General features: G+C 39.5%; 1 protein-coding gene across 2 annotated transcripts in view; it reads left to right on the forward strand.

Moving 5' to 3' along the window:
- B3GLCT (beta 3-glucosyltransferase) overlaps positions 1-26,058 on the forward strand; it is a 126,227-nt gene that overhangs the window by 97,138 nt on the left and 3,031 nt on the right. For both annotated transcript variants that reach the window (XM_041765842.1, XM_041765841.1), the window contains 2 exons: positions 2,404-2,523; positions 9,570-9,714. In XM_041765842.1, the coding sequence (XP_041621776.1) occupies positions 2,404-2,523; positions 9,570-9,714 (265 nt within the window). The remainder of the gene's footprint in view (positions 1-2,403; positions 2,524-9,569; positions 9,715-26,058) is intronic.

Here is a 26,058-nt window from a genome sequence, read left to right on the forward strand (position 1 = left end):
AGGGACCAGGCTGATTTTTTTCCAAGGGGCTTCCTTGGCTCCCTAAAACCAATCTTAGTTCCTTAAAGCTGTCTGGCCATATCAGAATCTATGCAGGTCTCTCTTAAATAGGACCTTCTAGTCACAGCCTTGATAATATAACCACCGTTTCAGTGATGTCCTGTTACAAGAACCATATTCTTATTGAACTTATATAAAAAACTATAATTGATTTCCCATTTTGTTGTTGCCACGGCTTCAGCCAAACCCTTCTGGATGTGAAATTACATTCAACTTACATTTGGCATTAATATTTCTAAGGCCTTTTACTACCATTTTTGCCTTTATTTCTCCCAAAAAATTTAAGGTGTTTCTGTAGACAAGTGTGCATTCAGCCAGTGACTGTTAGAGCTAGTACAGTCTGTTGGTTAGTGCAAGATCAATAAATGATTAATTCCATATGGGGTCCTCTGGTTGGCCCCTCCTGCATGCATGAGAGGGCAACACTGGCCTAACTCCTGTCTCTAGGGGTAGGTGGTATCCACCCCTGAAATTCTGCCATTAGCAGAGGGGCCCTTGACAACACACCTGGCTTTTTAGAGCCTTCAAGGAAGTAAACTGCTTTCCCTTAGGCAATGCCTTCTAGAGGCTTAGCAAGACCCAACTGAGTTGTCTATATTTTCTCTTGGGGTCCCAGACAATATTAGATCTTGCTACCATTGTTTACAAGATCTTGATAGGCTTCTTTTCCACCACTTCATCATTGAGGGGATCCTTTATTTTTCCCTATTTTTCAATCTATTTCCGTTTCAGTTTTGTGTAAGTTGGCTACTATAGTGGCTATCATAGCAGTGGGCTGTTTAGCCACAGGGACAAGAACAGACACTAAAGTCTGATACCTGCCCTTGGGGCTGACTGTGAGATATGAACATTGATGTAAGAGAAAAATAATTCTTCATTTGGGCCACCAAAATACTGGGTGTAAATGGTATGTTCCATCCTCGGTTCTTCCACAGGGGTCCAGTGCAATGGAGGGGAGGGAGTGTCCTCCTTGTTAAGCCAGGTTTTAAGTGCCTGCAGGTCTCACCCATGCCTGCAGTATACAGTCTTGGTCACAAGGCAGGTTGAGCAGTGGCCTAGGCCATTTTTGACATCTTAGGAGTCCATTTACAATAATACCACCTCCTCCAGCATCCCACAGTCATAACACTCAAGCTGCCACCGCTTCTCGGCCCATTTGCTTCTCCACAATCTCAGGCATTTTTAGGGCATCTCCATATTCACACACTGGCCTGAAGTGCTCAAAATACATGGCCAAGTCTCCCCACAGGGTCGTGGCTAGCCAGCCTGGGATTTCCCCTGCATGGACCATGGGCTTCCCCCAGCTTGGCCGTTTCACCCATGGCTTGTTTCATTGTCGGTATCCTGCCCACTACTCCAAGCATTAGTAGGTGCAGGAGGGTCAGTAAAGTATCTTCCAAGACTGAGAGGGCACTTTCATACCGAAAAAGGAAGCAAGCCACTCCATTCTGCTTACACAGTTTTATTTAGGGTAACTTACTGATTGATGGTCAGTTGATAGGTCAGGACAGTAATATGTAGCCATTCTGTGCCACTCTCCAGCCCTGCATCCCTCAGGGCATGGCGGTGCTATCTCAGGGTGGGTATTTAAAGTGGCGCCACTTGTGCACTACAGGTGAGGGTGAGATGGAGAGCCAAAGATGGAGTCAGTGTTGTTAGCACTCCTACACCAAGTACACCTGAAAAGATGTGGCACTTAGTTCACACTCACTGGGAAACAGGACTGGTACACTGGCCACCTTTACTTCATTAATCTGCCACCCTGTTCACCCAACCTAGGCAGCTGTGTTCTGGCAGGAGCTTTTTAAAACTGAGCCTGGGGGCACCTGGGTGGCTGAGCAGCTGAGCATCTGCCTTCAGCCCAGGATGTGATCCTGGAGTCCCGGAATTGAGTCCCACATTGGGCTCCCTGCATGGAGCCTGCTTCTCCCTCTGCCTGTGTCTCTGCCTCTCTCTCTCTCTCTGTCTCGAATGAATGAATGAATGAATGAATGAATGAATAATAAATAAATAAATAAATAAATAAATAAATAAATAAATAAATAAAATCTTAAAAAATAAAACTGAGGAGTAAGCCCCACGTTTTTTAGTTTTCCTCCTGTTTCTGGGAATATACAGCTTCCATCAATTTTTCTTTCCTTTTTTTTTTAAATGCATTTCTTCTGTAAATCACTTAAATTTCATTTCTAAGTGATTTCAGTAAAGTATTATACTATCAGTATATCTATATACAGACAATTATACATATGGTATAACCAGTGGGATGTAAGAATCACAGACTATTTACCATGAAAAGAGATTTTGAATTAAGTCCTTATTGCTTATGTTCCCTTTGGAATTTAGCATCTCCAGACTCCAGCACTTGCTTAGCTGTTACGACTCCAGTGAACCGGTGTTTCTGGGAGAGCGGTACGGCTATGGCCTGGGCACTGGCGGCTACAGCTACATCACGGGAGGAGGAGGGTAACTATGACCATAGTTTTCTGCAGATACTCTCAACATTAACTTCTGTTTCCATGATGTAGGGCTGGGTCTGTGGTGGTGGGATCTGTCCTGATACCTAAGTGCTCTGTAAATGGCAGTTGTTTGTTTAACAGGAAAGTGAACAAACATTAAATTTACTAAATACAAAAAAAAAATCCATGGTAAAGACTATTTCACACCATGAAGAAATATAAATGGGTGTCAAGGTACTTGGTAGAAATGTCCCTATAGGAATGATTGCTTCTAGGTAGCCAATTCGTTTTGATTGTTTAAATGAAAAAGAAATTTGGATATAGATTTTATTGCCAGAAAATAAGCCATTAGACTTTCAAATCATCTAGTGCTAATAAATCACATTTAGGAAGAGTAGTATAGAAGTTTAGACTTAAGCAATTAAGTGATATTTGTATAGGATTTATAGGTTTTGAATAATAGTGAAAAGTCAATGTTTTTAAATGAAGCATCTGCCTAATCTCTTGTGGGAAAAGATTTTAATTTGATTTATATGGGTAAATCAATTGAGCAATTAGTCTGTTATTTCTGTAGTCTTTGCTATAGGGGTATGTACAGAGAACCCTAACTTGGTATCAATTATAGTGATTTAAAGTCCATCAACAGGTATTTGTTGCATGCCCACTCTGTGCCAAAGCAACATTCTTGGCACTGGTGTATAAACCTCTGAAGGGTTGGGACTTGGTATTCTTACTTGGTAATCCCCTAGAGCATAATGGTTCCTGCTGCAGGACCTCAAAAATCACGTTCCAGATGTTCTGGTTTGGTCTAGCTAATTCAGGGGTTAATATAGCTTGGATGTGGCTCTTTCCTAGTGATAACTAAGCCTGGGCAGGAGTACTCATCTTTTTGAGCAGTGCCATGCCTCTACCTGAGCTCATTAGCAATAGGGATGGGTGTCCATGTCTTTGATAAGACACCAAAGGGGAAGGCTATGGAGTACTGATCTCTTCATTTAAAAAAAAAAAAAGAAAAAAAAAAAGGCTCAAGCTATGTGCAGCCTTATGGTAATGCATTTTGTTTTCAGTGGGTAAGGCTCTGGTGTTGTTCTTGGATCAGGGCGTGGTATCTGTTGAGTAAGAACTCCTTACCTTTGAAAGGGATATTATTTGAATATGGGTTTATATATTTTGTAGCACATGGGTGTTTGTGTACTTTTAACACAGAAGTGACTTGTGTCAAGAAAACTATTTTGCTGTCTTCCTTGCCTGTTGGATTTCAGTGTTATTTCTGAGACTGGCCTGTGATGCCTGAAGTGGCACTTGACCTCGCCTAGCCAGTATTGTCTCATCACTCCAGTTGGTTGCTCATTCACTCCACAAGCCTAGTGAGTGCAGGAATAGGGGATGCAAACAAAAGCCATGGGAGCTCCTTCCTTCCCTCTGATCAGGCTAGGCCAGATCAGCAAATACCCTGCATGAGAGTCACTGATCCCTTTCCTAGGCCTGTGGTGGCTAAAGACAGCATCTTTAGCCTTTTATACGTTCAACTTCTTTCTACCTTGCCTACCATGGACTTTCTACTGCCTCCAGTTTTCCCATCTTAAAACTCCTTCCTGCCACCACACCCTCCCTCTTCTTCCCCTCGGATCATCTTAAGAACTCATCTTTTCTGCTTCCCCAGCCCACACTTCCATCTGGCCCCCACACTTGGCCTTCCACCTAAACTATCCTGCTGGGGTCTCTGGCGGTGTCCATGGAGCCAAATCCAGTGGCTCAATTCCAGTTTTTCTCAGCAGCCTTTGACAAAGGTGACTGCTTACTCCTTGAAATGCTCCTTTCTCTTGCTTTCCAGAACAGTGTCCTATCCTTGTGTATTCCTGCCGTTCCCATTATTCCTTCTCAGTTCCCTTTTCCTATCCCTTAAATGACTGTGTTTTCCAGGCATCTTCTCCAGTGTCTCTTCTTTTCTTGATCTGTATTCTCCTTGGTGATCTTATCCACCCCTATGACTGTGCTGAAAGCCCCCAAACTTCTCTCCACCTACCAGAGGCCGTGTCCACTGGGGTGAGTCACAGAACATGAGACCCAGCACTGCCATCCTGACCTCATCTTTTGACTCTGACCCCTGATTTAGTGTTTTTCTGGTAGTCTCACCTCAGGGAAGACATGCAGTCACAAGTTCCTGCCCCAGAGACCTGTGAGTCTGCTTTATGTTTCTCCTCCTTATCCCCCAGGACCTTGCAGTCAATCTAGTCACTTTTGTCTCCTAAATACCACTTCTGTCCCCACTTCTCCAGGTCTAGTCTGGGTCACACCACCTCTCCCACATGTGCTCCTGCCACAGTTCCTCATCTCCTCCACTGCTTGCTGTTGACCGCACTGCAGCCACAGAAACCCTTCTACAAGTACATCTGATCCTGTGGCCCTCTGGCTCAGAGGCCTTCACTCGCTTCCATTGCTTTTATTCTTCCCCAAGAATGTGAACTCTTTCCTACCTTTGGCATCTAAGATGGTCTTTCAGATTCCAACAGGAGTCATGCTGGTCTGGGAACAGGCCTCACTTTAATCACTGTCAGTTTGCTGGGTCCACAGCCTGCTTAGATGCTGCTGAGGCCACTGCCATGGGGCCGATGTCTCTAGCTGGTCTCCTTCCTCCTGCCCTTTGACCCACCTTGTCCTGAAAGTTGCCACTGCTTGCTGCCCACTGAGAAGGATTCCTCTCTCTAGAAATTAGTTCTTCCAGATTTCATACCATCCATCTCTTCAATAATTCCATAGGTTAATGTGATTTTAATTTTATTTGGATTTTTTTTTTTTTTTTTTTTTTTGGTATTACCATGGGAAATGAAAGTCTTTTGCATTCTTTTATAACCTCCTGTTACCTTTAGGATAAAGTCCAAATTCCTCATCTGGACTTACCAGGCCTCTCATGACCTTGGCAGATGCTGTTTTACTTTTCTAGCCTCGTTTGTGTGCACTGTCATCTTAAAGAGTTCCTGAACTTACTTCAGCTCCTCAGAGGCATTTCTTCTTTTCTCTTCCTCCAAGACTGGCATCTGCTGGTCTCTACATAGCACTGTGTCCCCTCCCCAACCTTCTGTCCTTGTCACCCGGCTCATCCTTCTCTTTTTTTGGACATAATATAGATATCATTTGTTCCTGGAAGCCGTTGGCCTAGTCTGGCTTCTCAAATCTGGGTTTGATGCCTTTCAAATGTACTTTCATAGCATATTATGCAAACCATTATCATTTAATTGCCTATTTACCTTTCTATTTTCCACCTAAATTATGAATTATTTGAAGGCAGCACCTGTGTCTCATTTCTCATTATATCCTCACTTCCTAGCATAGAGACTCATTTTTTACAAGATACAATCAATAAATGAATAAACAAATGCATGAACACAGACTTGATCTGTATATAACTAACGACCAGTATAATGTTTTGTTTTTAATAGCATTTTTACAAAGATGCAGAAACATTCATCATGAGATCATCTCATATCAACCTTTGAAAAAAGCTGCAGATATCATGTTAAATGATTTCTCAGTAGACTTATGATTTTTTTTGTAAACAGCAAGCCAGGATCAATTAATGGCTTATAAAATCTATGAATGGATCATGACCATCATTTAAAAATGATAACATATAAAATGGAATAGAATAAAATAGAAATATCATAGTGTATCACATGTAGCAAGGATATGTATTGTGAAATTTTGTTTCAGTTTTATACACACAGCACATATAAATGGTTGTAGTATGAAATGTGTTTGTGTTCTCTCTCTGGTTCACAGTCAAGTTAAGTTTTTGTAAAGCCTTGCCTTGAACCATCTCTCTTAAGCCCCACTAAGCAGAGCTGAATTGGGAGTATAGACTCCATAGTGCTTTACATGTAGGTACTCTATATTGTTTGGAAAATGAGACCTTTGCATTATTTGAAGCCAGTTGTCTGGTGTTCACTTCTTTGCTTCTTCCTTGGATATTTGGGTGTCTGCAGATAGTTTATTCAATAACTGCTTTCCTTTTTGCAATACTTACCTCTGTCTGAGTAGGAAGCTGGCTCTGGATGTCATTATTATTCTCTCTGGCAGCCTCCTTGGAAGAGGCTGAAGGCAGTGTTCTCTAGAGAGAGCCCTGGCTTGCTCATCTTGTGGAAGACCAAGAGCAGTGGGCATGTTTGTTTGTCTTTCTTTCTTTCTTTCTTTCTTTCTTTCTTTCTTTCTTTTTTCTTTCTTTTTTTCTTTTCATTTCTTTTCTTTCTTCTTTTTTCTTTCTTTCTTTCTTTCTTTCTTTCTTTCTTTCTTTCTTTCTTTCTTTCTTCTTTCTTTCTTTCTTTTCTTTTTTTAGTGGGCGTGTCTCTGATGCAGTTTATCTTCTGTATGTGCTCTTGATCCGCATGCATGGCCTTAGGCAAGCTCCAGTCTCCCGTTTCAGTCTTTCTTATGCTTAAAATTAGTGTGTTGTATATTAAAAGAAATCACTTAGAGCCTCTCAACATCTTTTTAATATTTAAAAGTTGGCATATGAACAGACATACCATGATGTGTCTAGTAAAAAAACCATCTTCCATTTTGTGGGACAACTCTTCATTTTGAAATAACTCATCAGCATAGTTATAACCAGGTGTTATTAGAGGCTCTTGTGTATTTATTCTGTGTGCATAACTGATGTAAGACTGTTCTGTGTATGGAAAAACAGAAAAAAATTACTAATAAAGATTTTATGCTTCCATTTTATCTTCCTATAAAGCTAACTTTTTAGAGAGTGGGCCAAAATAAAAGATTGGGCTCTCCCTTTCTTTCTCATTCTATTAGATGGTGACGAAAGAAAAAAAAAAGTAAACTCTTTTTATTTAAATTTAGTTCAAGATAAACAAGATTACAGCTCTGAAATACAAGTACAGCAGCCCTTGAACAGTTGGGTTTGAATTGGGTAGGTTGGCTTACATGCAGGTTTTTTTTTTCCGATAAATACAGTACTATAAATGTATTTTCTCTTCCTTATGATTTTCTTAATAACACTTTCTTTTCCATACTTCACTTTATTGGTAGGAATACAGTTTATAATACATGTAACATACAGTGTGTTAACTGAGTATGTTATCAGTAAGGCAAATAGTAGGCTATTGGTAGGTAACTTTTAGGGGAGTCAAAAGTTAGCATCAGATTTTTTTTTTTTTTTTTTTTTAGCATCAGATTTTAAACTGCACATGAGGCTGGCCCTTCACAGTGCATTGTTCAAGGTCAACTGCAATATACTTAGGAAATTCCCCTGTAGTACCAGATGGATGTGGCAAGGGCAGTGTCTGTCTCCTGTCCCCTTACATAGATCCTTTTCTATGAGGTAGATGAGCCAGATTTTGACTTAGCACAAAGGTGCTATCCAGTTGCTGGGAGGCACTGAGACTCTGAGAGAAAGAGGATTTCTGGTGAGTTTTCAAATGTGCAGGTTTCCTTTTGGGACAGTTCATAAGAACTGTTTCTTCTTTTGGTACAGACCCATTCTCTTATATCAGCTTAAATAAAGAGCTTCTTTTTCCTCTAGTCTGGTCTTGTTTCATCGTGTCCTCTGGCATCTTAGCCAGGGCAGAGCAACTGCCATGTATGTGGTTGTCCTGCCAGCACTTGCCCACTAATGTTAAACTACACTGACCTGAGCCCAGCTGAGTGTGGAACTAACATTTTGCATCAGGGATTGTACTCAAGGTCTTTGTCCTGTTTTCCTTCACACTAGACTGATTCATATAGAACTCCTTCCCCCCCCCCCCCCACAGGAAGAAGATCTTTATAAAGGCAGCTTAATTCTCACTTATTTGATGCATCAAATTCTAGTGAGTGCTTGCTGTATGCAAGGCCCTGCATTTGGCTCTGGGAACATGTGGATAAACTGTAGACAGTTTTGCCTTCAAGGAAGTCATGGCTTATTGGGGATGAATTTGTGAACCATATTAGTCATTTTAGCCCTATCGGCTATTGGATTATTCAAAATTTGAGAAAATCCATTACTTCCATAGGGCCAGAATGGTCCTATATTTTAGTACCAAGCCTTTTAAAAAGAGGATTTATTGCAGGTACTTGGTACAAAAAGTGTTGGAAAGGGCCTAAGGAATAAAACAGTGCAGGTGGCTCTACCTAGAGCTTGGTAATTCTAGAAAGCTACTACTGCCCCAAAGGCTGGAAGAGCAAAGCAAAGGCTGTATCCTGCAGCCCATTCATGTGGGTTGCTGTGGCTGCTCATGCTGTTAGGACACCACACTGCATTTGAGGCAGTCACAGGACTGGCTCTCCACTGCTACTCTGTTTCTGCCATTAACACTCTGCTGCCCACCATCTTCTGCCTCTGCCAGAGACTGCCAGAGCCAGAAGTAGATGGCTTCGCCCAGTGTAGTCCTCTCATTGTCAGATTGAAACCAGGTCTTAGCTGGCAAGAGAGTCTGAAAAATACTGTTTTAAAATTTCTAGCCTCTTGCAAATCTGAGGAGGGTACAGAAAGGCAGGACCGTGCATGAGTTCCACCAGAAAGTACCGAACATACCAGGTCAAGTATCATCATAGTACTGTTTGAGGTAGATCAGTCTCTCCTTCTGTCTCCTTTTTCTTTCTGAAAATCACCTAAGTAAGCTTCTGTAGACTGGAATCACTTGGACAATGCACAGTGGTTTCAGTTAGATTTGCTCTCAATGTTAGTCATCACCTGTATGAGTGAGGTTTACCTGGGCCCATCTACGTGCTGGGATTGTTGGTGGATGTTGTTACTGATCTCACTAAGAGTGTGAAAACTAAAAAACTATTCTAATTTTCCATTGACATGTTAGGAAAAGAACATTGTATAGAACATTGTATAGTATTCATTTGTAAGAAATATGCAAAAAATAAAATTACCTATTAGATAGTAAACACATCTTCAAAGTAAATTTTCCTTTCACAGAAAGCACAGAACACTTCCCCAGAATAACTATTAACATCTTTACCAAGAATGTATCCTTTGAACTATATTTCTTTATGTAGATTAAAGGTCTTGAGATGCTGCTTACTGTAACCCTTTGCTCTGCTCTGGCTTCCCATTAGAATGGTCTTCAGCAGAGAAGCAATCAGGAGACTTCTTGCCAGTAAATGTCGCTGCTACAGCAATGATGCTCCCGACGATATGGTCCTAGGCATGTGCTTTAGCGGGTTGGGAATCCCTGTGACACACAGCCCTCTCTTCCATCAGGTGAGAACAATGTTTTTATTCCTACCTCAGAGGGAGAGAGGGGGATTTTCTTTTCACTTTAAGGTCCTATTTCATTTCCTTCACATATTCTCTGGAAACAATCTTAAAAACAATGTGGAAATGTTCAAGGGGGGCATCCTTAACAGACCTCTTGGTCCAGAGGATTGATGCTGTACCATGCACAGCAGGAAGATGGAAGGCAGAAATCTTTAGAAAACAAAATGGGGTTTGACTGGTGTCCTTGAATACAGGGCCAAGGGAAAGCTGTTCTTTTCCCCCTTTATTTTTGAGTTAAAAAATTGATGGCATTTAAAAATTATTAAATGCTATCTGGAAATATACAGGAATGACCTAATATTTCTTGCTATATATATACCACCACATGTATGTAATTCTATACTGTCCACAGTTTTTTTTTTTTTTAAGATTTATTTATTTATTCAGAGAGAGAGATTGAGGCAGAGACACAGGCAGAGGGAGAAGCAGGCTCCATGCAGGGAGCCTAACGTGGAACTTGATCCTGGGTCTGCAGAATCACACCCTGGGCTGAAGGCGGCGCTAAACCGCTGCGCCACCGGGGCTGCCCCTGTCCGCAGTTTTTACGCTGTCCGTTGATTGCCTTTTTATTGGGCTTTCTCCCCGTTGGTTGCTATTAAGCTGAGTGGCTAAGCTCTTTTAAGCTTTAATTTAGTATCTCAATGAGCATATAATCTGGGGGTGGTTGTAGTCTAAGACGATGTGTACCAGAGATGGTTGGTACTAATAACTTCACCATACTGCACTTTGGAGAAGGGAATCCTCTGAACTATTTTTTGTAGTTTTTAAGAATCATGTCAGTGAATGTTCTGATGTGTAAGGATAAATAATGTCTTATTTAGTAACCAGCAGCAAATGCTATCATGGCAATATAGAAAATTGAACATGACATAAATAGCACTCTAGGAAATAAATTGAACAATGCAAAGAAAGTATGTGCATTATCAAAAAAGGCAGGATCCATTTCTGCATCTCAACCACAAGAGAAGATGGAAACAGACCTTTCATAATAAGACGTCTATGAGAAACCTTCATGGGTACCAGTCAGGAGTACTTGTCCATCTTTTAGAACCTTGAGAGATCTTACCCGTTTTAAGCCTATGTGTTGTGTTACAGGATGACTTAGAGAAGCAAGTTATTTTCTCTTGCTCTCTCTCTTGCTCTTATAGTGTTTCACTTCTAGAAAAGGAAGGGTAATTAAAACTATTGGTGTATAAGGGGAATGATTGTTAATAAGGCAGTGTTAGATTTTTATAGTGGCCTTTTTCACTAAGAGAAGAATAAACTAGTAAAGAAAATGATAAAGAGAAAAGAAAAAAGGAAAATACTCTCTAAGCAAAAATCCTTTGAAGATAATTTAAAAATGAAAAAAGGTGTCATTTCCCAGACTTAAAAACTCTTGATTTCTCTATTTTGCATAATAAATTTTAAATCTTTCCAAAATCGTAAAATATGCTTAAAACTTATGCTCCCCAACAGATACCACTATATCTTCTAATTCTTAAGCCTCTTTTAGGGAGTTTGCTATGATTTCAAAATTATTTCCCATGTATAATGCTGAACAGTGATCCAAACAGTGTATTTGTTCATATTGAGAAACACATTTGAGGCAAAAAGATAAAAATCTAAGAATCCTGAAGAGTTAGAGATAGAGTGGGCCTTGGGAAACAATCTCAGATACAAAAAGTTGCCTGGGACACTTTCCTTATCTTTTTAGTCAGGGAAAGTTACTGTGAAATCATAGGCTTAGAAGGGGATTTAAGGAATGTGTAGTATGTCCTTTTATTAAAAACAAAGGATCTAGCGCATGTGATTTTCTGTTCTTCCAAAATTATGTGCCACCAATTCATTCATATGGCAGCATGCCATGGCTAGTGAATCCTCTGTGCAAAATTGTCAAAATACTTATTTCAGGAGAAGCATTTATTACTGAAAAACTGCTATAGTTTCAGTAAGTCCAACAGAGTAGGAGGCTTTCGGAAGCCTTTCTGCCTGAAGCCCTCCCAGCCTCCACCTCCCCATCCATCCCACCTTGGAGAGAGGAACAACAATTTGGCTTGGCTGAGGAAAATGGCAGCTTTGCTGTCAGAGGGGGTGGGGGTGTCAATGTGGGTAGGGAGAGATAAAAACCTATAGATATGTCAGCTAAAATAGTCAAACTTGGTAGGAAACAATTAAGAAAAACCTGTACCTTTATGGGCCTGAGGTTGCAGTCTCAGATATGGTAAAGGGTATCTACACCAGAAATTTAATACATAGTACCCTGGAAATAAGAGAGAAATAGAAAGGCTATAAAGCTCTCCACAATTCTCTGACCTGGTGGGAAACCATGTGCATGCACATGGACCACTGGATGAGTCTAGCAGAAAGTAAAAGTAAAATCCAAGCCATGTTTGAGAACCCACCGAAGCTTTGAATGCACTTTCCAGCCCAGGTAGAAGCCTGATGGGCTTGAGCGTAACCTCTTCCTATATCATAAGTTGGCCACAAACTATTTAAGCACAGGGTGACCTCTAGTAAGCTAAGCTACAAGATAAAAGTAAGAACTAAAAGTTGAGTGGAGATATCAGTAGCCACACATTGCAGTGAGAATGATCCCACAGTGTAAATCCAGGCAAGTTACTTTTTATAAGGAATTAAAAAAAATTTTTTTTAAATTTATTTACAATAGTCACACACACACACACACACACACACACAGAGAGAGAGAGAGAGAGGCAGAGACATAGGCAGAGGGAGAAGCAGGCTCCATGCACCGGGAGCCTGATGTGGGACTCGATCCCGGGTCTCCAGGATCGCGCCCTGAGCCAAAGGCAGGCGCCAAACTGCTGTGCCACCCAGGGATCCCTACTTTTTAAAATGTAGTAAAAATAGATTTGTTGTTAGAATACATTTTCAAAATAATCAACTTCCAACAAATTATCATGAGACAAAGCAGAGAGATATACTGAGGCAAAAATATAGAAATAGAAATGGACTCTGAGTGGGACCAGATATTGGAGTTGATAGACAAAGGCTTCAAGAAGCTAATAAAATTAAAGTCCTAGATCAAAGGGCAATATGAGGAGAATGACTCAACAAATGGTAAATCTTAATAAAAAATAGGAACTATGATTAAAAGCTAATGAATGGTTATGGAATAACATGGGAATGGTTGTAAAACCAAATAATTGAGACATTATCTGGGCAGACATAATAGTAGATTTAAGATGGCAGAAGAAACAATGAATTTGAAGGCAGATCAATAGAAATTACCCAGTCCAGAGAATGGAGACAAAAATAACTAAATAAAAATGAACAGAGCATTAAAATACTTTAAAGTATACCAACATACATTTGATGGGAGTTCTAAAAAGTGACTAGAGAGAGAATTGGATTGAAAATTTTTTTCAAAGAAATAAGGTTGAAGTTTCCCAAATGTGATGAAAAACATTAATGTATAGCTCTAGAAGGCTCAACAAAGCTCAAGTAGGATAATCATGAAAAGAATCATACACTGACATGTTATAGTCAAACTGTTGAAAGATGGTGAAAAGTGAAAGTCTTAAAAACAATAGAAAACCTAATGAAAAGGGAAAGAAAAAATATAGTTACTGGCTAATTTCTCATTAAAAATAATAGAAGCCCAAAGGCAGAAGTCCCAAAAGAAACCAATCAACTAATGATTCTATATCCAATGAAAGTGGAATAAAGATATCTGCAAGTAAACGAAAAGTGAGATAAATCTTTGCTAGTAAAACTTCCCTACACAAGAAAACTAAAGGAAATCCTTTGGGCTGAGAGGAAACAGCACATGGTAATTCGAATATATAGAATGAATGGAAGAATACTGGATAGGGTTAATATGGAGGAAAATATAAAAGACTGTGTTTCTGTATACATATATATATGTACACATATATATATGTGCATATATATAATTAAAAGAAGAAAAGTGTGTGTATAAGCACACATAAACATACATATTTTCTCTCTTAATTTCTTTAACAGACATAACATTGTTTAAAGCAATAATTATAACCCTATTGTTGGGTTTATAACATATAAATGCAATATATATGATGATAATAGTGCAAAGGCAGGGGAAGGAAATGAAGCTATATTATAGCAGTTGATTTTATTGATTCAATTCAATTTTTTAAAGATTTTATTTATTTATTCATGAGAGACATGGCGGGGGGGGGGGTGGGGAGAGAGAGAGAGAGAGAGAGAGACAGGCAGAGGGAGAAGCAGGCTTCCTGCAAGGAGGCCAACGTGGGACTTGAGCCCAGATCCCAGGATCACTCCCTGAGCCAAAGGCAGATGCTCAACTGCTGAGCCACCCAAGGCATCCCTGATTCAATTCAATAGTAACCTAAGTTAAAATGCATATTGTATCCTTGGAGCAATCTCTGAGAAAATGATTTTCAATATATAGCTTAAAATATCAATACAGGGATTTAAATGTACACTAAAAGATTTTGTTTAACAAAAAAGTCGATAAAGGAGAAACAGAGGGACAAAACAAATGAAGACATATGGAAAATAAATGGCAAAATGACTGATAAAAATATAGATATATCAATTATTACATTAAATATCAATGGACTAAACTCCTTTAGTCAAAGGCAGATATTGTCAGATTGTATAAAAAGCAAGATTTGACTATATGTTGTCTATAAGAGTCAAGTACACTTTAGATTCATAGACACAATAGGTTGAATGTATAAGGATGGGAAACACAATATGTTACGCTATGTTAAACACAATAGACTTTAAGAAGAGGACTATTATTAGAGAGACATTTCATGACCAAATGTGAGTACATTAAGAAGATACAATAATTATAAATGTATATATATATACACCTAACAGACCTTCAAATACATGAAACACAAATGGACAGAATTGAAATGAGAAATGGACAAATACTAACTACTTACCTGACACAGAATGTTTTATCTGACAATAGCAGAATGCACATTCTTTCCAGGTGTTCATGGAATGTTCTAAAGGATAGGTCATATGCTAGATAATAAAACAATCTCAATAAATTTTAAAGGATTAAAACATACAAAATATATCCTCCCAGCAATGCAATGAAATTAGAAATCAACAGAAAAAAATAGAATTTCCAAATATTTGGAAATTATACAACACATTAAAATAACCCTGGGTCAAAAAAGAAATCATAAGGAAAATTGGAAAATATCTTGAATAAAAATGAAAAAAAAAAAAAAACAAAAGTATTCAGCATAGCTATATAGGGAAAATGGAAGGAAATTTATAGTTTTTATTTTATTTTTTTTATAGTTTTTAAACATACTAGAAATGGATAATGGTATTAAATCATTAAATATCTACAGTAAAAAATGAATATTATCACTCAAATAGCTATATAGGGATTTGAGGGAAATTTATAGTTTTAAACATACTAGAAATGGATGTTCTTAGCAGGGTGGAGGTGGGAGGCAAGATGGCAGAGGAGTAGGGTCCCCAAGTCATCTGGCCCCATGCAAGTTACCTAGATAACTTTCAAATCATCCTGAAAACCTATGAATTTGACCTGAAATTTAAAAAAAGAACAGCTGGAATGCTATAGAGAGAAGAGTTTGCACTTCTAACAAGGTAGGAAGATGGGAAAAAAAACCAATCAAGTTGGGGAGGCCCCCACCCCCCATCCTGCGAGTCGCTGGGCTAAGAGGGGCGGCGAGAACCTCCCGGACAGGAGAGCCCAGCCCCGGAGAAGCAGGAGCTTTAAAAATCCGTACTGGATTCTTCCTGGACGGAAAGGCACTCGCAAGGAGCTCGGGCAGGATTCCAGGAGGGGCGGTGGAGCCCCCAGGTTCCCGGGGTCACTGACAGAGGAAGTGCGCCTGGGGAAGAGCATGTCACACACCACAGGCCGAGCTCGGTAAAGGGCTGAAGCATGCCCGGTGAGGCCTCGGGAGCAGCTCAGGCAGTGGCTCCATTTGGAGGGGGCTGCACGGCCCCAGGAGCACAATTCCAGCAGCACAGGCTCCGGATCCCCCGGTGCCAGGGGACACAGCCCAGGATCTTGCGCTCCCCCGGGACAGACAGGCGGAGAGGGCACAGGACACTGAGGACGCTCCTACCGCCATATGCCCCCGAGCTGTGCAGGTCAGTGCCCCCTCGCCCCGGAGAGCATCCAAGCCAGTGCAGACTGGGAGACTAGTAGTTACTGCGGGAGCTGACTCCAGAGATGGAGAGCTGGCCGCCAGTGGTGTTGTTTCTCCTGGTGTCACCTGTGCCTGGGAGAGGCGGGGCTGCCAGGGGACAGGGGCCTCACAGCTCCCACTGAGCCCACCACCTGGCACAGGGCGGGGCAGCACCCCCAGGTGCACATACCTGAGAATCAGTGCAGCAGGCCCCTCCCCCAGAAGACCAGCTGGAAGGACAGGGGAAGAGCAAGCAAGTTCTTGACCGAGCAGCACTGGAAAGCTCCAGGGGAAGTCAAGGGATTTCCAGTATATAGAACAAGAGGATATCCTTCCTAGTTTTTTTGTTTCTTTGTTTGTTTTTTTCTTAGTTTTTTCTTCCTTTTTCCAGTACAACTCGTTTTTAGCCACTCTGCACTGAACAAAATGACTAGAAAGAAGAACTCCCCACAAAAGAAAGAATCAGAAACAGTACTCTCTGCCATAGAGTTACAGAATTTGGATTACAATTTGATGTCAGAAAACCAATTCAGAAACACAATTATAAAGCTTCTGGTGGCTCTGGAAAAAAGCATAAAGGATTGAAGAGATTTCATGACTGCAGAATTTAGATCTAATCAGGCTGAAATTAAAAATCGATTAAATGAGATGCAGTCCAAACTGGAGGTCCTAACGACAAGGGTTAATGAGGTAGAAGAAAGAGTGAGTGACATAGAAGATAAGTTGATGGCAAGGAAGGAAGCTGAGGAAAAAAGAGAAAAACAATTGAAAGACCATGAGGAAAGGTTAAGGGAAATAAATGACAGCCTAAGAAGAAAAAATCTACATTTAATTGGGGTTCCAGAGGATGCTGGAAGGGACAGAGGACCAGAAAGCATATTTGAACAAATCATAGCTGAGAATTTCCCCTAACTTGGGGAGGGAAACAGGCATTCAGATCCAGGAGATAGACCCCCCCCCCCAAAATCAATAAAAACCGTTCAACACCTCGACATTTAATAGTGAAACTTGCAAAGATAAAGAGAAAATCCTTAAAGCAGCAAGAGACAAGAGATCCCAAACTTATATGGGGAGAAATATTAGATTAACAGCAGACCTCTCCACAAAGACCTGGCAGGCAAGAAGGGGCTGGCAGGATATATTCAGGGTCCTAAATGAGAAGAACATGCAGCCAAGAATACTCTATCCAGCAAGGCTCTCATTCAGAATAGAAGGAGAGATAAAGAGCTTCCTGGATAGGCAGAAACTGAAAGAATACGTGACCACCAAACCAGCTCTGCAAGAAATAATAAGGGGGACTCTGTAAAAGAAAGAGGAAGCCCAAAGAAATAAGCCACAAAAACAGGGGCTGAATAGGTATTATGATGATACTAAATGCGTATCTTTCAATAGTAACTCTGAATGTGAATGGCTTAATGATCCCATCAAAAGATGCAGGGTTTCAGACTGGATAAAAAAGCAAGACCCATCTATTTGCTGTCTACAAGAGACTCATTTTAGACCTAAGGACACCTACAGCCTGACAATGAAAGGTTGGAGAGCCATTTACCATTCAAATGGTCCTCAAAAGAAAGCAGGGGTAGCCATCCTCATATCAGTTAAATTAAAGTTTATCCCAAAGACTGTACTAAGAGATGAAGATGGACACTATGTAATGCTTCAAGGATCTATCTAACAAGAGGACCTACAAATCATGAATACTTATGCCCCTAATGAGGGAGCTGCCAAGCATATCAATCAATTAATAACCAAAGTAAAGACATACTTAGATAATAATACACTAATACTGGGAGACTTCAACACGGTGCTTTCTGCAAATGACAGATATTCTAAGCACAACATCTCCAAAGAAACAAAAGCTTTAAATGATACACTGGACTAGATGGATTTCACAGATATTTATAGAACTTTACATCCAAATGCAACTGAATGCATTTTTCTCAAGTGCACATGGAACTTTCTCCAGAATAGACCACATACTGTGTCACAAATTAGATCTTAACTGATACCAAAAGATTGGGATTGTCCCCCGCATATTTTCAGACCATAATGCTTTGAAACTTGAACGGAATCACAAGAAGAAATTTGGAAGAAATTCAAACATGTGGAGGTTAAAGACTATCCTGCTAAAAGATGAAAGGGTCAACCAGGAAATTACAGAAGTATTAAAAAGATTCATGGAAATGAATTAGAATGAAGATAAAACCGTTCAAAATCTTTGGGATACAGCAAGAGCAGTCCTAAGAGGGAAATACATCGCCATACAAGCATCCCTCAAAAAACTGAAAAAAACCTCAAATACACAAGCTAACCTTGCACCTAAAGGAACTGGAAAAAGAACAGCAAATAAAACCTACACCCTGCAGAAGAAGAGAGTTAAAAGATTCGAGCAGAACTCAATGAAATAGAGACGAGAAGAACTGTAGAACAGATAAACAAAACCAGGAGTTGGTTCTTGGAAAGAATTAATAGGATAGATAAACCATTAGCCAGGCTTTTAAAAACAAAAGAGAAAAGACTCTAATAAAATCATGAATGAAAAAAGGAGAGATCACCACCAATACCAAGGAAATACAAACGATTTTAAAAACATATTATGAGCAGCTATACGCCAGTAAGTTAGGCAATCTAGAAGAAATGGACGCATTTCTGGAAAACCACAAACTACCAAAACTGGAACAGGAGGAAATAGAAAACCTGAACAGGCCAACAACCAGGGAAGAAATTGAAGCAGTCCTCAAAAACCTCCCAAGACACAAAAGTCCAGGGGCAGATGGCTTCCCAGGGGAATTCTGTCAAATGCTTAAAGAAGAAACAATACCTATTCTAAAGCTGTTCCGAAAGAGAAAGGGATGGAATACTTCCAAACTCTTTCTGTGAGGCCAGCATCACCTTAATTCCAAAACCAGACAAGGACCCCACCAAAAAGGAGAATTATAGATCAATATCCCTGATGAACAGAGATGCAAAAATTCTCAACAAGATACTAGCCAATAGGATCCAACAGTACATTAAGATTACTCACCATGACCAAGTGGGATTTATCCCCGGGATGCAAAGCTGGTTCAACACTCATAAAGCAATCAACGTGATAGATCATATCAACAAGAGAAAAAACAAGAACCATATGATCCTCTCAATAGATGCAGAGAAAGCATGTGACAAAATACAGCATCCATTCCTGATCAAAACTCATATTGAGAGTGTAGGGATAGAGGGAACATTCCTCAGAATCTTAAAAGCCATCTACGAAAAGCCCACAGCAAATATCATTCTCAATGGGGAAACACTGGGAGCCTTTCCCCTAAGATCAGGAACACGGCAGGAATGTCCACTCTCACCACTGCTATTCCACATAGTACCAGAAGTCCTAGCCTCAGCAATCAGACAACAAAAAGAAATAAAAGGCACTCAAATTGGCAAAGAAGAAGTCAAACTCTCCCTCTTTGCAGATTACATGATACTGTACATAGAAAATCCAAAAGACTCCACCCCAAGATTGCTAGAACTCATACAGCAATATGGCAGTGTGGCAGGATACATAATCAATGCCCAGAAATCAGTGGCATTTCTATACACTAACAATGAGACTGAAGAAAGAGAAATTAAGGAGTCAATCCAATGTACAATTGCATCCAAAAGCATAAGCTAGGAATAAAGCTAACCAAAGAGGTAAAAGACCTATCCCTAAAAACTACAGAACACTTCTGAAAGAAATTGAGGAACACACAAAGAGATGGGAAAATACTCCATGCTCATGGATTGGAAGAATTAATATCATGAAAATGTCAATGCTACCCAGGGCAATTTATACATTTAATGCAGTCTCTATCAAAATACCATGGACTTTCTTCAGAGAGTTGGAACAAATTATTTTAAGATTTGTGTGGAATCAAAAAGACCCTGAATAGCCAGAGGAATATTCAAAAAAACGAGAGCCTGGAGCATCACAATGCCAGATTTCAGGTTGTACTACAAAGCTGTGATCATCAAGACAGTGTGGTACTGGCACAAAAACACACATAGATCAATGGAACAGAATAGAGAATCCAGAAATGGCCCTTCAACTCTATGGTCAACTAATATTTGACAAAGCAGAACAGGCTATCCACTGGAAAAAAGTCTCTTCAATAAATGGTGCTGGGAGAATTGGACTGCCATGGGCAGAAGAATGAAACTAAGACCATTCTCTTACACCATACACAAAGATGAACTCAAAATGAATGAAAGATCTAAATGTGAGACAAGAATCCATCAAAATCCTAGAGGAGAACACAGGCAACACCCTTTTTGAACTTGGCCACAGCAACTTCTTGCAAGATACATCTATGAAGGCGAGAGACAAAAGCAAAAATGAACTATTGGGACTTAAGATGAAAAGCTTCTGCACAGCAAAAGAAACAGTCAACAAAAGTAAAAGACAACATACAGAGTGAGAGAAGATATTTGCAAATGACTTATCAGATAAAGGGCGAGTATCCAAGATCTACCAAGAACTTATTAAACTCAACAGCAAAGAAACAAACAATCCAGTCATGAAATGGGCAAAAGACATGAACAGCAATCTCACAGAGGAAGACATAGACATGGCCAACAAGCACATGAGAAAATGCTCCGCCTCACTTGCCATCAGGGAAATACAAATCAAAACCACAATGAGATACCACCTCACACCAGTGAGAATGGGGAAAATTAACAAGACAAGTAACAACAAATGTTGGAGAGGATGTGGAGACAGGGGAACCCTCTTACACTGTTGGTGGGAATGTGAACTGGTGCAGCCACTCTGGAAAACTGTGTGGAGGTTCCTCAAAGAGTTAAAAATAGACCTGCCCTACGACCCAGCAATTGCACTGCTGAGGATTTACCCCAAAGATACAGATGCAGTGAAATGCCGGGACACCTGTACCCCAATGTTTATAGCAGCAATGTCCACAATAGCCAAACTGTGGAAGGAGCCTCGGTGTCCATCAAAAGATGAATGGATAAAGAAGATACGGTATATGTATACAATGGAATATTACTCAGCCATTAGAAATGACGAATACTCACCATTTGCTTCAGTATGGATGGAACTGGAGGGTATTAGGCTGACTGAAGTAAGTCAATCAGAAGAGGACAAACATTATATGGTCTCATGCATTTGGGGAATATAAAAAATAGTGAAAGAGGAGAGGAGAGAAAATGAGTGGGAAATATCAGTGAGGGTGACAGAACATGAGAGACACCTAACTCTGGGAACAAGGGGTGATAGAAAGGGAAGTGAGTGGGGGCTTGGGGTGACTGGGTGATGGGCAATGAGGGGGGCACTTGACAGGATGAGCACTGGATGTTATGCTATATGTTGGCAAATTGAACTCCAATAAAAAATATTTTTAAAAAAACATACTAGAAATGGTACTGATATTAAATCATTAAACATCTGCATTGAAAGCAAAAGAATATTATACAAATCTGAATTAAGTGGAATAAAAGAAATATTAAAGGTTAGAGCACAAGTCAATGTAGAAAACAGAAAAAAAGCAGAGAAAATTAGTTAAGTCAAAAATGAGTTTTTTTGGAAAGATCAGCTAATTTGGTAAACGTTAAGCTAGATTGCTCAAGAGAAAAGGAAAGAAGACAGACATTACCAAGGTTGATAATGAAAGAAGGGACATCACTGCAAGTCATACCAAAATTGTGCCAACAACTTAGACAATTTAAATAATATGCGAGAAATTTCTAGGATCATGCTCATTAGCAAAACTTTTTAAAAGTATTTGAACCTACATACATTGATGGAATGGAATTAAAGGAGTGAGAATACTTCCCAATTCATTTTATGAGGCCAATATTAGTCTAATATGTCAAAGACACATATTGTTGAGGCGCTTGTGTAGTGCAGTCAGTTAAGCATCTGATTCTTGGTTTTGGCTAAGGTCCCCACATCAGGGGACCCTGCACCAGGGCTCCACACTCAGTGGGGAGTCTGCTTGGGTTCTGTCTCCCTCTCCTGCTCCCCTCCCCACCACACATGCATGCTCTCTTTTTCTCTCTCTCAAATATATCTTTAAAAAAGATGCATATTGTATCCCTAGAGCAAGAATTTAGAAAATCACTCCAAAATATTGCTAAAAAAGTAACAGAGGGATTAAAATGGTATATCACAAAAGTAAACTACCAGCTGATATTACTCTTGAGCATAGATGGAAAAATCCTTAAGAAAATATTAGCAAATTGAATCCAGCAATGTATAAAAGAGGTTATATGCCATAACCAAGTGGGATTTATCACAAGAATGCAACAAAATTTGTGTAGTGATTTGGCAACAAAATAATTGAAAATGAAGAAAATAATGTTATTCAAAGTAGCATCCAAATGAATAAAATATCAGGGATAAATCTAAAAAGGAAGTTACACTGTACAATAAAATTCTGAGAGAAATTAAGATATAATTAAATGAAGAGATATATACCATATTTATGGATTAGAAGACTCAATATTGCTATGATGGCATCGACTTTTTAATATTCATTTAAAGTGAACTATATTATTTCATCTTTTTCATTTAAAATTAACTTATCCTGAGTGCCTAAATGAAGTGTTCTGGATCAGAGATAGATTTTTACATTAAGTACCTCACAATAAATAATAAGCCCATCTTGCCCTCACTGCCACTCCCACTGCCTGGAGGTAGTTTTTACCTTCAGGGAAGCATATGAGGGCCAATTCACTTTCCCTACACAAGTGACTAGATACCTCATAGGCAAGGGACAAAGAAAAATTGTTTTCTCTGCTTCTAAAGGTGAAGCCCTCCTTACTTTAGCATTTTGGTATGCAAATAAATACATCATTCTTCCTTGAAATGTAACTGTATCCCCAGGTGAAAGTGTTCAGGTCTCTCTGGCGCCTTGGTGCACTTACCCTCTGGACCTGGTTCAGGGATACAACCATTGGCTTCTCCAAGAGATAAGGTCGGTTTTACTCTCTTTGGGGATCAGATCAGTTTAGACAAATGGAATGTGAAATGTTTCTTGTAGGCTTTAGGGCTTTTTTACAGGAAATTTTATTTCCCTGCATCCCCCAATCAAAGTCATAGCAGGCTTCTTTGTAAAGATAGACAAGCTGATCCTAAAATTTATATGGAAATACAAATGATTCTTAAAAAAGAGAGCAAGATTTGAAGATTTACCCTCCTGTGATTTCAAAACCTACTATAAAGCTATGATAATAAAGACAATGCATAATTAGTATAAGGATATACTTATACACACGCATACACACACATCAGTGGAACAGGATAGATTCTAGAAATAAATCCTCTCATTTATGGTAAACTGGTTTTTGACAAAGATACCAAGGCAATCCAGTGGAGAAGTAGAACAGATGGTCAGATGGTGCTGAACAATTATATATTCTACACAAAAAATTGAACCTGAAACTTGACCTCATAACACAAAAATTAACTCAAAATGGATCATAGTACAAAATATAAGTACAAAATATGCTAAAACTATACACTGCTGGAAAAAAACCATAAGGATAATTCTTTGTGACCTCAGTTCAGGCAAAGATTTATGGCATCAGCAGCATGACCCATAGAAGGAAAAATTCATAAATTGAACTCATAAAACTTAAAAAAATCCTTGCTCTTTAAAATATATCCTTAGGAGAATGAAAAAAATCATAATCTGGGAGCAATATTTATAAATTATGTATCTGGTAAAGGTCTTGAATCCAGAATATATAACAATCTTTTACAACCCAATAAGAAAATAGAATTTAAGCTGGGTAAGAGATTGAATAGACATTTCACTAAAGAGGATACATAAACGGCTACTAAGCACATGGGGATATGCTCAACATTATTAGTCATTAGGTAAATGCAAACTAAAATCACATCTATAGAACAGCTATAAGCAAACAGATCATTCCCAGTGCTGATGAGGATATAGAAACCTGGACCTCTAGTGGCAATATAAAATACAGTTTCTTTGGAAATGTTTTGGCAGTTTTTAAAAAGTTAAATATACATGTGGCAGGCACTTTATGACATAGATCTCATTGGTTCCCTCCTGCTGGTATTCATACCCCGTGTTTCCTTTCCTGAGTATGAGCCAGTCGCACATGGCAAAGGTGATGGGATGTCTCTTCTGTACTTAAATTACAAGGGATTGTGACTTCCGTCTTCCTTGTAGACTCTCCCTACTTCCTTCCTGGCTTGCAGGTTTTGTTGGAGCAAGCTGTAAGGGGGCAGGGCATGAGAGTGAAGCCTTCAGCTCAGTAGCCCACCATGAACTGAATAAGCCCACCAGAAACTAGTAATCACCCAGTGAGCTTGGAAGTGGATCTTTTCCTAGTTGAGCCTTCAAATGAGATCATAGAGCCTGGGCTGACATCCTGATTATGATCTTGTTGGACACCTTGAAGCAAAGGTTGTAGCTAAGTTCTGCCAAGACTCCTGACCCATGGAAGCTATGTGCTAATAACTGTGTATTGTTTGAATGGTATATCCACTCAACGTAATACTGCTCAGCAGTAAAAGTAATGATGCAGCAATGCTAAGTGAAGGAAGCCAGGCACAAAACATTCACAGTTTATGATTCCACTGATAAAGAAATTTCTAGAAAAAGCAATACTATAGAGAAAATGCAAACCAGTGATTTCTTGGGACAGTGAGGGTGGGGATTGACTGAAAGTGCCTGGCAGGGAATTTTGGGGAAATGACTATAATCTTTTAAAACTGGATTTGTGGTTGCTTAATATGGAAATCTATTAGAAATTTTCAAACTACCATGACTGTGTGTGAATTATATGGTATGTAAATCAAATGTCAATACAGCTAGAAAAAATATTTTTGTCTAAGGAAATACAGATTTAATCTCCATTTGTTGCAGTGTTCAATGTGCTCTAATATTTACAGATTAATTTTAATTTCACCTAATGGATGTACTTCTCATGCAGTTTATGCCACCTCTCTCTTTCTGTACACAGCTTCCCATCATGCTCCATGTCTGTTCCTAAGGCCACCTCCCTCACCCCGACCCTGCCTGTTTGGTACTTCCTTTTGGCATTTTGGGCACAGAAATGTGATGACCAGAGTCCATTTAGACTTCTGGTATTATGGACACCTCTGTGAATCCATTTCACTTCTCCAGTTTTGTCTTCTTCTTTTCCAAAACTGCATTTTCCAGAAACAATGAGCACATTCTAATACTAAACCAGCTCTTCACTCATCCATGGCTTCTAACATTCAACTATAATCATTTCTGGAATCTGCATCAATAAAGGGAAAGATATTATGGATTTCTTTTTTTCCCTGTGAAATGCATTTGTGTCTCTAAGAGTTCATTTTTAAATATGAAAAACAAGCCAAGATTTGTTTCCATGCTTTTCTTTCTTTCTCCTGGGAGCATTGTGGAATTATCTGAGAACTGAATTGAGAGTATATTTTCCCTGGGGTTTCTTCCAAGCCAGTAGACTCCCAGAGGGCCTTACAAGTAGACACCATATATGAATCCCCTCAGCTAATACTCAGAACTTTCTCAACTCTGTTAGACTTTATTCTAGTGTGTATTTTTGGTCTTTGTTTCACTCTCTTCCTTTAAAATTGTCTTCTTAGATTTTTAACTCCGTGAGCACTTAGAATTTTTAAAGGACGATAAATGGTTGGTATGGAAGTTCTCCCCCTACATTACTTTGAAGTATTCTGAGCAGATATTATTGTGAACACTTATCAGAGCAGAATATTTGTACCATCGATGGATAAAGCCTCCGAAGGAGGCTAGGGCAGCCAGGATACTGCTGTTGTGCCAGGCTTGTGCCACACAGAATCAGGACCAGCTTCAGGTGTCCCTGTAGAACACTGGACTCTAGGGGCTAGGTACCTGCTCTTGTCCCCATTCCAATATGTGCTAGTCACGTTACCCTAAGGAAGTTATAACTTCTGTGAGCTCCAGTTACCTCCTATATAAATTGAAGATGAATCAGGATACTCTGACCATCTTGCAAAGTTGTTTTAAGGGTTGAATGAGATAAAATTTAATAAAGGTATTTTGTAAACCAAGAGAGTTTATAGTATTCTTATTAAACATTTAAGCATAATGTAATAAAGTAGTAGCCTAGAGAAGACTTTTTAAAAAAATATCCTATCCAGCTTTAATAAAGCCAA

Source organism: Vulpes lagopus, chromosome 8, assembly GCF_018345385.1.
Source record: "Vulpes lagopus strain Blue_001 chromosome 8, ASM1834538v1, whole genome shotgun sequence".
NCBI lineage: Eukaryota > Metazoa > Chordata > Mammalia > Carnivora > Canidae > Vulpes > Vulpes lagopus.